The sequence below is a fragment of the Ruditapes philippinarum genome, unplaced genomic scaffold, assembly GCF_026571515.1.
Source record: "Ruditapes philippinarum isolate M1 unplaced genomic scaffold, ASM2657151v2 ctg4714_1_1_1_1, whole genome shotgun sequence".
Lineage (NCBI taxonomy): Eukaryota > Metazoa > Mollusca > Bivalvia > Venerida > Veneridae > Ruditapes > Ruditapes philippinarum.
Genome location: NW_026863768.1, coordinates 15,862 through 30,608, shown reverse-complemented (window position 1 = coordinate 30,608; position 14,747 = coordinate 15,862). Strand labels below are relative to the sequence as shown.

General features: G+C 34.1%; 1 protein-coding gene across 1 annotated transcript; it reads left to right on the top strand.

The window, feature by feature from the left end:
- Window positions 1-1,522: 1,522 nt before the first annotated feature.
- Window positions 1,523-11,844, top strand: LOC132723278 (thrombospondin-1-like). The gene is made up of 8 exons (XM_060707951.1): window positions 1,523-1,632; window positions 3,650-3,691; window positions 3,934-4,013; window positions 4,413-4,481; window positions 6,745-6,883; window positions 7,808-7,930; window positions 9,378-9,548; window positions 11,594-11,844. The coding sequence occupies exons 1-8, from the start codon at window positions 1,605-1,607 to the stop codon at window positions 11,842-11,844; spliced, it is 903 nt and encodes a 300-aa protein (XP_060563934.1). The 5' UTR covers window positions 1,523-1,604.
- The last annotated feature ends 2,903 nt before the right edge of the window (window positions 11,845-14,747 follow it).

The following is a 14,747-nucleotide window of genomic DNA, read 5'->3' as shown; positions in this document are numbered from 1 at the left end:
TTTACAACCTCCGTGATTTAGGAGATGCAAAGGCACATGCAATAACTTTGGCATGGTTATTGAAAGACTTATGGACCATTTTGAACCAAATTAATCTTTTTTTAGAAAAGAAACAACAACAATAGCTATTATTTTTTTTTGCTAATATCGAAAAAGTACGGACAGTTGAAGAGATAATGAAATTCATCAAATTCAAATTCTTTATCTCTTTCAGTGCATCATACATGATACAAACATGAGGTATATAAACAGTGAATATTTGTAAAAACAGCAGTACGTACATGGCAAGTCATTTACAGAGACTAATCACACTACATAAAAATAGATTAACCATCTGTTGTTTGTTTTTATTTTCTTCTTTCATATAATGTAATGATTCTGCAGCATAATTAATATATCTATAATATTTTTTCAATAAACAGCTGATATTTAAAATTATATTTGACATCGTGTTATTTATAGTCTGAAATTAACATCAAATGAAGTCTAGTTCATATAGCCTCTATTTCATATATAGAAGATATTGAATGATTGTAAGTTTAATACTGAATTTATTAAACGAGTTGAATAAAATTATATTATGCAAACCTCTGGCGGGCATATTATCTTATTCAACGAGTTCAACAAATTTAGTTATGAACTTACACGAATTTAATATTCTCTTTATCACATACCCAAAATAAAAACCGTTTGAAGTGATAAAGAAACATTTTTTCATTGCGTTTATTTAACGCAAATTACGTCACGTCATTATATATGCGCGGCCGTGCAATACCATTTTTACGGAGTCGCAAAATCGGCACGAGTGTGTGATTTTGGCATCTGCCATGTATAATCACCTTACAAGTAAAGATTACACAAACGACAAGATCAAATTACACATCGACTAAATTAACATGTATGTGATATAGTATTGGCTGGTCTCACTGTCAAAGTCTCCGCTGTTTAGGGTCTATTTGGCTTTATTTGTCTGATGCAATAGAACTGATAATGCTTCGTGACTTCGTGACTGATATATATCAGCAGACTTTACAATGTCTTATAGCTGATGTCCAAGGACATGATACCAAATAGAGGACTCCTTATCTCATCTTATGTTGTAAAACATAGTGCACTCCCAATAATATGTCACACTAATGATCTGAACTTGTTTAAAGCTGCACGCCTCCAGATGAGCCAAACTATTTCAAGAAAGTCAATATTGAGAAAAATGTACTAAAATTTAAAGGTAAAAACATTCCAGTTCCAAGTTATATTTTACATGTTAAGTGCGGTTTAAGACTGATTTTGCAGTATTTTATTACTATATTTCTACTGCGTTACTAACGCAGTAAGGGCTGTTTTTGCATATCTTGACGATTTTTTGGTAATTTTCTTGGATTGTAAGTGCCGATTGCAATATGCTAATTACTTTATCTGTTTGTCAACTCACAATATTTTACTCTTAAAATACATTTCCAAACTTTTTATGAAAATTAACATGAATCTGGAGACGTGCTTCTTTAATATTCATTGACCGACAAATATGTTGTCGGAGCGAATAAGAATTCTGTACAGCCAAAGGTTTGGTATCAGTAGGGTGTTCTTTCCAAAGGAGAGACAATATGATTACCTATAGATCTTATAATTTTGGTAAGTATGGGTTTAATTATAAATACATCAATTTTTACACACAAGTTAAATGATAATAATAATAATAATAATAATAATAATAATAATAATAATAATAATAATAATAATAATAATAATAATAATAATAAATAATAATAATGAATCACGAGCAATACAAATAGTATGAAATTAATATTTTTATTGACCAGAACAGAATTGTTAAAAGTTTTACGAGTATATATATATATATATATATATATATACGTTATATATATATATATATATATATATATATATATATATATAACGTATATATATATATATATATATATATATATATATATATATATATATATATATATATATATATATATATATATATATATATATATATATATATATATATATAATATATATATATATATATATATACTCAATATTTTGACATTGCATATTTTTCAGTCCTATTATCATCATATTAAAATCATACCGATATGTCATAAACACCTTGCACGATAAGCACGTGGAAAAGCATACCCATGGAAATTTGGTGTTTTATGGCCATGTGCTTTCACTTAAACGTGTACAAGCAGCAATACTTCTCTCGTTTTATTGTAAAACTGTGTTCGAAATTAACAAACTATGGCAAATCGACAGGTTAGACGTCGTCTTAGTGAAGATGAGATGAACAGGGGTATTGGAATGTTGGAGGCTGGCCGTTCACAAAGGCACGTTGCCCATGTCCTTGGGGTATCCCAGAGCGTTGTCTCCAGGATGTGGAACCGATTCCAAATGACTGGAAATGTCTTGCAGGGCCACGCCGGAGGTCGGGAACGTTCAACGACTCAAGCCCAGGACCGATTTATTGTCCTTCAGGCCAGGCGCCAACGGTTCTCGAACGCTACGACCTTACGTAACGACTTCCAGAATGCAACTGGTGTGCGTGTAAGCACACAAACTGTTAGAAACAGGTTGCATGATGCTGGGTTGAGGTCACGGAGGCCAGCAAATCGCATTCCTTTGACACAACGTCATATTCAAGAGCGTTTGCAATTGTCGCAGACTCATGTCACATGGCCAGTTAATGATTGGACCCCAGTCCACTTCACTGATGAGTTCAGGTTCTGTGTGAACTTCACGGACAGACTGGCTAGGGTTTGAAGAAGTCCAAATAAACGCTTAGCTCCAGCATGCGTTGCAGAACACGACCGTTTTGGTGTGGTTCAGTCATGGTGTGGGATGGAATAAGTACTCAGGGAAAAACGGACCTAACATCATTGAAAACGGTACACTGACGGCAGAAATGTACGTCAATGAAATCTTAGACGCCAATGTACGCACGTACGCTGGCGCAGTCGGCCCTGATTTCATTCTTATGAATGACAACGCCCGTGCACACAGAGCCCCAATCAAAAACCGGCATCTTGAGGAGGCAACTTTAGTCCGCATGGATTGGCCAGCGAGGTCCCCGGATTTAAATCCAATTGAGCATGCTTAGGATATGCTGCAGAAAGCCATTTTCACGCCACGTCCAACCGACAATAGTTCAGGGGCTAAGGCATGCAATCATAGAGGAATGGGCCCAGATTCCTCATCACAAGGTCCGCAGGCTCATCAGCAGTATGTGGCGGCGATGTCAGGCCGTAATTAAATGCCCCCGGACACCATACTCGGTATTAAACACCCAACGCCAGACCATTTCTTGATTTGCAAGATTTTTTTATCCACTATGTGATCTCCAAAATGTTGATGTTAGTCCAGCATACTCGTTCCGCAACAGGCACACGTCAAGGAACACTTCCATTGTCATTATTTTCATAAAAATCAATTCCTGACTAATTATATTTATTCCTTTTAATCTATTTTCACATTTATTACAAATTCACACAAGTAACGCACTGTAGAAAAAATATTATCCTTAGCAAATTTTGAGTAGTATATATTTAAATTAAACGAATACTTTGGTTTTATTTTCAAACATTTCAAAATGCACATTTATGCTACCTTATTTAAGTTGTTTCATTTTTGATAATTTCAGCCTTGGTGGTATTCATTTTCAGTATGGGTACACGACATGTTGGTCAGTTTATTTTATTATCATACCCTTTTCTTGTCTTTGCTCATTTTACAAACTTTGCATTATTTATAATTTTCAACTATTTTATCAAAACTTACAACAATTCTCAATGTCTTTTACACTTTTCTGGTAATTTTAGTTACTTTTTTATGCGTTGATAATGCTTAAACCTGAGTTATTTACTACATAATTAACCATTTTATGGTTGAAATGTACACTTGCTGTGAAGTTTTGTACCATTTTAGACTGCCTGGAGTGTTATAGTTGTACCAATATATTTAATAAAGACAATTGCACACATACTGCAAAATGTGGATCTGGTCAGGTAACTACTGGAAATGCTGTTATTTCCTTACATAAAGTTCAGCTAGCACATTAGCTATACAAGAGGCATATATCTGTATTTTCTTCTTTTTTTTGCTTGTTTTTTTCCAACTGAATTTTGTATCTTGTTAAACAAATATATTTTATTACTATACTTTTAGTTTGTCTAATGATCAATGTGATAATTAAGTGTTTAACTGTAATGAACATACAAATATTTTCCTAAAAACATAAATAACTCTTTTTTTCCGCAATGACCGGTTTCATTTTTTTACATACATGAATATTCATTTAACGTAAGCTAGTGTTTAAAAGCTCAACTTGTGTCAACAAATTAACATTAATACCAAACACTTTGTTTCCTGAAAGAAATAACGATTTTGCAAATTAAATGTTTCAGTTGTGTTACCAAGACTTATCTGACATCGGACAATCTCCGGCATACCATTTAGGATGCATCGACAAACACGTAAATATATTTCTATACACGCTCTTGTGAAAGATTTGGTCACGAACAATACTGTTAGAACTTATATTATAGAGAAATAGATGATAATGTGTGTTGAAAGGGGGTGTTTTTGCGTATCTAAGCCTAGTTAGTGTATTGTATTTTATAAAATCTTATCAACAACTTAACATAACACTTATTGAAAGTGTTCAATTAAAAAAACTGACTGCTATAAAAGCCTAATTATGACATATAAATATCATTAGTAGGAGTTGAAAAGCCAAATTAGGGTTAACAAACTATCAATTTAGTTTTAAAAGTCCAACTAAGGACGATGAAAATTCCTATTTGGAGTTACTAAGTCCTATTTAGACTTTTTGAGGTTCAAATGAGAAGTTTAAAAGTACTAATAATTAGAAGTTACCAAGTAATAATTTAATTTATTACTTTTAAACTGTGCTTATTAGGCTATTCAAACTCCCTTTTATGAATAACTTATGCTTCTCTATAAGATTGAAATTTATAATTCCTTATTAAAAGTTTTGAGTCCTAATTATGCGAAGTTCAAATAAGGCCTTTGGAACTCAGAATTAGGTGTTATTTAGTCCTTATTAGGAATAGCCTCTAAATTAAGGTTTAAAAAGTCTTCTTAAATACAGTTTGTTGTTCTAAGGCTTTGATAACTTCGATTTTTGCAGGAAATTAAGATAACGCACCACGACGCTTCAGTCGTACTCAGTGTGAAGTTACTTTATCTTACTACATGTAATTAAAATGTTATCTGGTTAAAACAATTTGAATACATGGTCTTAACAAATGACACAATATGTGTTACAGTGTCCAATGCAGACGTTAATTCTACATTTACTAAATGGTACCTGTTTGATACGAACACGACCGGGCCAGAATAGCAAGATTTCCGAATAAAAAATGTGTGTTTGCATGTAAATCTGCAGATAGGAATAGACGGAGAAAAAAAAAGTTTTTTAATATCACAAAAGATGTTTCAATTAATAGCCAGGAAAAACACACTTGAGTGAGTCATTTTAGAACCTGTCAATGGTGTATCACATGAAATAATATCCTACTCTATGTCACATTCATTCACAACATCAAAGGAATATGATTGCCAGTAATTTTCAGTTTGTCAGAAGAATCTTCTGTTTCTATCTGTTGATTGATGCTGTGAATGTCTTCTTTCTGCAGAGCAAACGGAGCAACATGTTTAGCCACATTTTAGTCATATTTTGGCCGTCGGACCCCCCTTACTGGAATTCCTGGATAAGAAAATAAAACTAACACGGTTTTGCTGTTGTTAGCTTTGTGACCATTTACTGCAGCAAAGCTGAACGTCTAGGTTATATGCACAACTAGACTTTGCACTGATCACTCATGTGTTTTCCGCCAAAATTCCGCCAGCTATTTGATATGTGAAAGCCGGACAAGGATTTTCTATTTTAAATCTCTGGCGACCAGTTTGTGCAGCGAAAATGAATATGCCGGCGATATGCACAACTAAAGTTGGTACTAATTACTCATGTGAATTTTCGTCGAAATCCCGTCATCAGTTTGACCTGTGAAAGCAGGACAGACTTTTTTAAGCTTTGGCGGCCATTTTTTGCAGTTAATGGGAACGTGCCGGCTATATTCACATCATGGATTAGTACTAATAACTCCTGTGATCTTTCGTCGAAATCCCGTAAGCCGTTTGACCTGTTAAAGCCGGACAATGATGTTCGTCTTAATCACTAGCGGCTAAATTGTGCTGCCGACGATATGCAGAACTAGGGTTAATACTTCTCACTTCTGAAATACACTTTCTTATATACAAGGGCAATGTCTGGAATTCATATTTTAAGTCCCCAAAATTGTTTAATTACCAATGCGCCCATTTTTCCAGCCACCTTTATTTTATATGTTTGACAATTTAGGAAACTCAGCTTGTATTGCTTTCCTTCAGTACAAAACAGCTTCAGATATTTTGTATTTCCAAAAGTATACAGCTTATACTAGAGGAACTTAAATACACATTTTCCGGAATGGCTGCACCAGACAAATTATTTATTAAATATTAAATATCTTTTGATATCTATTAAACTAAACTATTTTCTAAGTATAAAAAGATTCTTGAACATATATTTGATATTTTTAACTTGAAACAAGGGACATAGTGCTCATATTTATTTTGTTAGAAATACCATAATATGGATGACAAGTAAGCAATTATATCAAGTTGTTTTTGCCAGAACTTTATAATAATTATGATTTTATTTTAATATTTAAGAAATGTAGTACGACAAATAGTGGTGGCAGTGGTGCTTTACAATTGGTTGGTCGTGATTTACAGAAACGCCAAACAGAGAGCTGCCATGAATGCTGCAGTACTGACAACTGTAACAAACATCTCTGTGGACATTTTAAACGTAATCTATTTATACAGATAATATGTAAAAAGTATTGCAAGCATGATTTTTATTTCAATTATAGATGGATTAATTGATAGGTGGATATTACAAGAAAGACCAAGTCATTATACAGGTCAATCTCACAACTTGTATTGTGTCTAAAATTATGAAATCATAAAACATATTTTATTCTCCAGCATGATAGATTATTTTAATAAATGTTATAAAGAGAAGCTGCGATATACAATTAGCTTTACCCAATTTAGGCAATGGTAAACATACTGACGTTATAGGGTGTAATGACATAAATGTCCATGGACAATTAATTAATGTAAAGAGTTTAAAATATATGTATAATGGAATATAGTAGAATATGCAAGAAAAAATATTTGACATAATTTTGCGGTTCGGATCGGAATATCCTTTCTCCGAGAACCGGCCCATGGGCGGTAACTAAGCAAGCCTCGGGTATTCCAATCTGAAACGCAAAACATGAAAGATACTATTAATCTGTAACAGCTATGATTTCCCCGTAGTGTCACTTATATGCTACAAGAACTCGATAGAATACTTGAAGAAGGGTCCATATTATAAGTAACTTATGTTTTTATACAAAAAACAACATCAGCTTGTCTTTGTAGACCACAATTACTTAGTTCCCCAAGAAATTAAAATTTTCTCATACCCTAGTCCCGTACCCCATATTATCTGAAAATCTCTTTCCTGCTCACATCTAATCTTGTCCCAGCCTTCATATCTTCGGGAGTATCGGTTAAAATTGAAAATCCTACCATGATATGTATTCACTGATGCGCCTCCCAACCTTAGTCATCACTGATTGTTCGTGAGTATCAATTAAGTGGAAGTTAATAAGAATAATATTATACTATTTATATAGATACCAAAATTTGGAAAAAAATTCATTTTTATATTTTTTTTCAGCTTCTAGTTGTATTGATAATGAGAACATTGATTGTGGTTTCCTGAACACAGTCACAAATATATGTGCCGACATTCATCATGCGAAAACAATTTGCCCTAGGTTTTGCGACCTTTGCTCTTTAGGTATGAAAAAATAAAATACTTTACATTAATGACAAACTTTCTTTATATATACGTTCTAGCCTCAAAATAATTCGAGGAAAGTTAAAGCGTACTGCTGCAAGTGTAAGAATAATATCTGTTTTAAGTTCTGTTGGGAAAAACTAACATTAAAGTGACATTATTACGGTGGCACAAAGATGACATGTGTGTGTTTTTATTTAGCTCGTGCGCACGAGATACTATGTCGTGGCCACGAGTTACTAAGTCGTGGCCAAGAGATAGTTAAGTCGTGGGAACGAGATACTATGTCGTGGACACGAGATACGAAGTCGTGGCCACGAGTTACTAAGTCGTGGTCACGAAATAATTTTGTCGTGGAACGAGATGCTGTGTCGTGGCCACGAGTTACTAAGTCGTGGCCACGAGATAGTTAAGTCATGCGTACGAGATAAATAACCAATCAGATTACACTTTTTAATTGAATTTTCCTAATAAACTAGACATGTGCTATAGTACAAGGATGCCCCTACTTCACCTACCGGTAAAAGTGTAATTTATGCAAGTTATTGATTGGTCAATGATTTTACATTTAGCGTCATTGTGACCCTGTTTTTTGACCAAATGGCCTCAAAAGTATTAGGTGTCATCTACTGATCAGGAGCAATGATCTTTCTAGGTTATATAAACCATGGTTTATTCCTTTTAAATCTTTCATCAGACAAGGATATTACATGAAGTATCATGTTTATCTTTACCCTTGACCTCAAACATCCTTAAGGCTATCTAATGCCCATGGGCGTTGTCCCTACCAAATAAAATAAACCAGGACTAATTCCTTCTCAAATTATCGTATAAACAAGGTAAACAGGCCGGTGTACGTACAAACTGTCCAATTCTATAATAGAAATGTCCCCACAAAGGACTATAACTTAATAACTCAAAATTAATGTCTGATTTATGGACCTTAGAAGGTGACTTTCTAATATGATCCTAAAGACATGTATCAAGTTTAAAGTGAAGATTTCAGTATTTTCAGACATTAATGTTGCATGTAAAACTTTAAACAGAAATTTTTCTAAGTTTAAAAATCATAGTGTAATCTGATTTGTAAATTATCTCTTGCGCACGACTTAGTTATCTCGTTCCCACGATTTAACTATCTCGTGGCCACGAGTTACTAAGTCCTGGCCACGAAATAGTATCTCGTTCCCACGACTTAATTATCTCGTGTCGTGACCACGACTTAGTTACTCGGGGCCACGACATAGTATCTCGTTCCCACGACTTAACTATCTCGTGACCACGAGTTAGTAGCTCGTGACCACGACTAGGTAACTCGTGGTCACGACATAGTATCTCGTGCGCACGAGATAAATAAAAACACACACATGTCACCTTTGTGCCACCGTACATATGTCACTTTAATATTAAATGAAAAATATAAGTAACATAATTTTAATTTCTACAGTTGACGGTATGTGGTCTGACTGGACAGCTTGGTCAGCGTGTGACGTCACATGTGATAATGGCACACAGAGCAGAACAAGGACATGTTCAAATCCCCCACCATCAAACGGAGGCTTAAATTGCACCGGGCACACTAGAGATTATAAATCGTGTCATAAACAGCTATGTCCTGGTATAAATTTCTTTGCGCAACTGTTTTACTTGTTAATAATCGATCAATTTACAGGTTAGGTATATCACTGCGGATGATCACGTGACCAAAATCGTACAATGGGCTCATAAAATGGCGGCCTAAACGCTCGGTAAAAGCAGTGAAATTGAGGTAAGCATACAGTTAACGTTAAATTTATATGTAAAACTAGGCCGCAATTTAATAATAATAATTTAATACTTCTTCCTACTTTTCACTTTCAAATATCTTATTTGTATGATTTCAAAGACAGGAAGCGAGAAACAAGCATAATTCAATGAAATATTTGACGAAATAGGACAGACAATAAAATCGTTCGGCCATTGTACTCATTAAATTTGGTTCGGCCATTGTACTCGTTTTTTAAAAGATGCACAACTTCGTTATGCAATTTTACAAAGGATGGAAATTGTTCTTGACGGGCAAACTTCCAATTGTGCACAAGATGTCATCGCTAATTTTGCCCAAAATGCATCTCTTTTACTGAAAACAACTTATTTAGTACCTGTTCGGCCATTGTACTCATCACCCAAAACAACTTTTTCGACTTTCAGGCCTAAACAGAGAGAGAGCTACAAAGTAACCAATAACAGAACCAGGGCTGGGAATCAAAACTGCGTCGTGTCCTACAACATGTACAAACAAACGCCACCATCTTGGAACGAAAAATGTATGTTTTTGTTGATAACTCTTTTTGTTGGAAATGACTGAAAACCAGATATATGTATTAACACGCTACACTATTTTCCGCTTCGTTCGGTATATGTTGCTTGCACAACTATTTTGTAAAACAAAAGTAATAGCAAACCTGCAACTCGAAGCGGAGCAGAATTTTTATGAAAATGTGTGGATACTGTAACCGTTTTAAGTTGGGCCTCTTATTAAACCTTTATGAAACTCGTCATATTGAATTTGCTGCCACCAGCTCAAAATTTGAGCAGTTACTATTTACACTATCTGTAGCATAACACAATAAATAAATCATTTTTCTTCTAAGCTACTTTTTATTTCAGATTATATACAAGATAAATCCAATAAACACAGATATATACATTATTTACTTGTTGGGGGAAACAGTCCAAACTTTCATACCATTAAATTCCCCTTTCTCTAAGTTTAAAATTTATCTTTCTGAAAGCTTCCCATATCCGAATCCCGAAAATAAGAAGACCCTAAAATGAATTCCCCAGCCCTTTTATAGTGCTAGGAAAAAGTTACATCACTGCTGGAAGGACAATAGTGACAGCAGAGAAAAGCTACATCACTGCCGGAGGAACAATAGTGATACAAACAGTCCTTTGATAATTGCCGGATCTTTACAAGTTAGAAAACAGTCACAGTTTAATTACCGACTGATAAGAATCAAAGAACTTGACCTTGTAGTAAATATTAGAATAAATTCTATGTTAAGATAGCTTACTTTAGAAATTGTAACACTACCCCTCTCTTGGACTGTAGCCTTCAGGATACAGAAAAATGTAGTTCTTACATTACACAAATTAAGGAATAAGTAATGAAGGATACCTTTTAATAACAAACAAATAAAATTCTAAGATTGATTCTAAATTCAATGAGCATAAAATTTGTTCTAGTCTTTAATTATTTAAAAAAAAACACATAAAAATCAAACACACACACAAAGAACAAAAGAAATAACACATGATTAGATCTCTATTTTTTTACCATTATCATTATTATTTAGAGTTCAATCAAAATATTCCAACTGTTTATGATAATGTTTGTTAAAGTATCCATACAAAAAAATAATCAAATATCATTAATGTCCACACACTTATTATTAACACATTTATTTACAGTATGTTCTTTATTTCGGCTCATCATTATTCCCACCCAGGGCCATCTTAATGGCCTGACCCTGGATGGGCCCACTCCCGTTATAGGCGACTTACCCGCGACCCTAAGGAGGCGGACCTGGCAAGCAGGCGATTTTACTGCATATTATTTGTAATAGCCTGACCGATGTCTTTAAGGCAGGATTCCACTCTTTTGCCTTTTTGATTTGTTAGTTCAACAAGTTGTTGTTGGTATCGTAGCGATTGTTGAAGCGCACTTAAAGTTCTGTCAGTATGACACTGTAGAGCTGCAGCCATACGACACTCAAATTTGTCAATATTCCTTTGCAGTACAGCAACATGTTGGTGCATGTTCATCTCTTAGCGGCGTTCCTGGGTTATATGAAGCACCAGATGTAAATACTGGTGGGTCGGGAACACGTTCACCAGCAGCTATTGTTTCTAGTTTAGTAGCTACACATTGATTGTCATTAAAATCCTGCAACATCTCTGTTCCATCATCAATTTTCAAATCATTTTGATGGTCGACATAATTTATTTCAGCCATGTTATCTGCTATATGTTGTACCTTCAAATTTGTTTGTGCAGATCTGTTTATGAGAATAGTTATATATTCCTTTTTAAACAGTTTTTTTTTTCGCATTTGATATTTCCTTTAAAAAAATCTGTTCTTATTTTCTTTAAATTTATTGTTTCCTGATGATCACAATTTTTATGTTCCTTTGAAAATTTTATACAATGATTTATTAGTTTAAGTTCACTATCAAATTTTAATTTACAAAAAAACAAATAAAGTCCCCATTGTAATAAGGTAGGTGTATTAAGAAGTGTCTCAGAAGTTTAGATTTATATTCAAATTCCTTTTCACAGTTTTTGCACTTGTACATAATAGTATCTAAATGAATTAGTACACTAATGTGATTCCTATTTTAATAAGACTGTCTATCCGTCCAATAGAATTACAGAATTAACCCCCATGATTGATTGTTTACCAATCAAAATTGTCTTGAGAGAGAGAGAGAGAGAGAGAGAGAGAGAGAGATCAACTTCCGTCAATTGTCGAGCCCTATAAAATTTTGTCTGTTTCTTATGCTTCTTCTCAAAGATCCATTCACAATTAATGAACTTTTAGTCTTATCTGTATTACGTAATTTATTGTTTTGGTGCTTACTGGCTAATTGCTGTTTGATAGGTTCTGCCTTTTCTTGGCCTATTTTCATTTTTAGTGCATGTGTCCAGTCTGGAATAATGTTACTATTGTATGGCTCTATCATGGTGCATAATTTTGGGTTTCTTGACATTTGATTTGATTTCAAATAACAAGTCACTAAATTTTCTAGTTATTATTAAAGGTCCTTGCCATATAATTGGTTCTAATTTCTTTGATCGTCCTACAGTTTTAGATTTATCTAGACAGTATACAAGATCTCCTATTTTATAAGAATTAGTGTTTATTCTTGAATCATAATCTCGTTTTTGTCTCTTTATTGTTGATTTAGTGCATGTTCTGGCCAAAGAATAGATATTCTCTAGTTTAGATTTTAAGTTTTCTACATACACTGATTCATTTACAAGTTCTTTTGATATTGGAAAACATCCATATTGTAGTTGAATTGGCAACGTTACCTCTCGTCCAAACATCAAGTAATTAGGACTGTAACTTTGTACACAAGACCGATAAGCTGATGTTACAAGTGCTAGGTCCTCGTCGCAGTTGCTCTGATTTTCATCAATGTACGTGGTAATCATGTTGTATAGACATTGATTGAACCTTTCTGACATTCCATTTCCAGAAGGATGGAATAAACTTGTTCTGGTTTGATTAATTTCCAAGAGACGGCACACTTCCCTAAATAATTTGGACTGAAAGTTTGATCCCTGATCACTATGGATATCCAAACTTACACCATATCTACTGAAATATTCATACACAATCTTCTTTGCCACAATTTCTGCCGTCTGATTAGGAATGGCATAGCACTCTACAAACTTTGTAAATTGATCCATCACTACAAGAATGTATCGATTGCCTTGCTGTGTAACAGGAAGTGGTCCGATCACATCTGTGCAGACTCTGTCGAGGGGAAATGAGACTGAATTTTCCATTAGTCCATGCCGCCCTTGTTTGGTTGGTCTTTTACGAGCTGCACAAACAGTGCAATTACGTATGAAATCTTTAACATCATCTTTCATTTTGTACCAGTAGAAAGATGACTTTACTTTGAATACTGTTTTATCAATACCAAGATGAGCTGATAACTTAAAACTATGACATGACTTTAAAACATCTTTTTTTAATAATGATGGTATAACTAACTGTTCTTTAATTGTCATGTCCTTACATGTGAGTTTACGAAACAAAACACCATTTTTCAAGTGTAATATGTCCCAATTTAGCCATAAATTACAAACTATTGGTGATTCACCAGCAATTACATCCCTTGTTGGTTTTCTGCCTTTTTCTAACCAGATGATAACACAACCTATGTCTGGATCATTTCTCTGTAGCTTTGCCATACTTCATGGAGATTGATTAACAAGGAGCGACGGTTTGAACTGATCTCCAACATTGAGGGTAGTGTCAATGTTGTTATACTTCAATCCACTTGTCCCCCTTTCCACACCTTCCAGAGATACACCTTGTTCATGAACAAACACATTGTCTCGGATCCTTAGACGCAAAACACTACCAGTGACTTTGTGAAATCCAACTGTCACATTCCTGATTATTGTGGCTAAAAATACAACTACAATGTAACTTCCGAATTCCGGAACTTCTGAAATCCGGAAACTTCTAAAAACCGAACAATTTTTTCGGTCCCGATTTTTCCCTTCTATTTTCTATTAATATAATACTTCTGAATTCCGGAACTTCCAAATTCTGAATTCCGGACGATATTTTCGAAAAATTAGAGTCAAATCAATGCAATTTTACCTCCAAAAACCGGAAATATCCAAAGGTGTGAAATACATTGTAAACCCTGCAGGAAGATTTAATCTCCCTATCGATTGTTTACTAATTAGCGGTGATCGTGTAATTTGACACGCGTTAAAATCACAAACTGAAATGGTATGTTTGAAGTGATGCGGTTAGTCAAAGTAATTTACGGCGGTCAGTTAATTTGAAGTGTTTATTAGCGGATTAAATGACAATTAATGGGACAATGTATGCATCAAACGTCTTTAGGGATTTTATTGCATTTGATGTAATAATTAATTAACTAGCATCGGACGATATGTAAGTTTATGAAATTAACAACATTTTTACAAACTGATATTATATTACAGTAATGGCCACATCGTCCTTGACATTTAGTGATATTAAGTGGCTTACTTAGTCTTGTCAAGTCAAGTCAAAGTCAAGTCA

Excerpts from the sequence above, each read along its gene's own strand:
- LOC132723278 (XM_060707951.1), top strand. The coding sequence starts at position 1,605 with ATGATTACCTATAGATCTTATAATTTTG. Across the intron at positions 4,014-4,412 it reads CAAAATGTGGATCTGGTCAG|TTGTGTTACCAAGACTTATC; the intron begins GTAACTACTGGA and ends TAAATGTTTCAG. Across the intron at positions 7,931-9,377 it reads TTGCGACCTTTGCTCTTTAG|TTGACGGTATGTGGTCTGAC; the intron begins GTATGAAAAAAT and ends TAATTTCTACAG.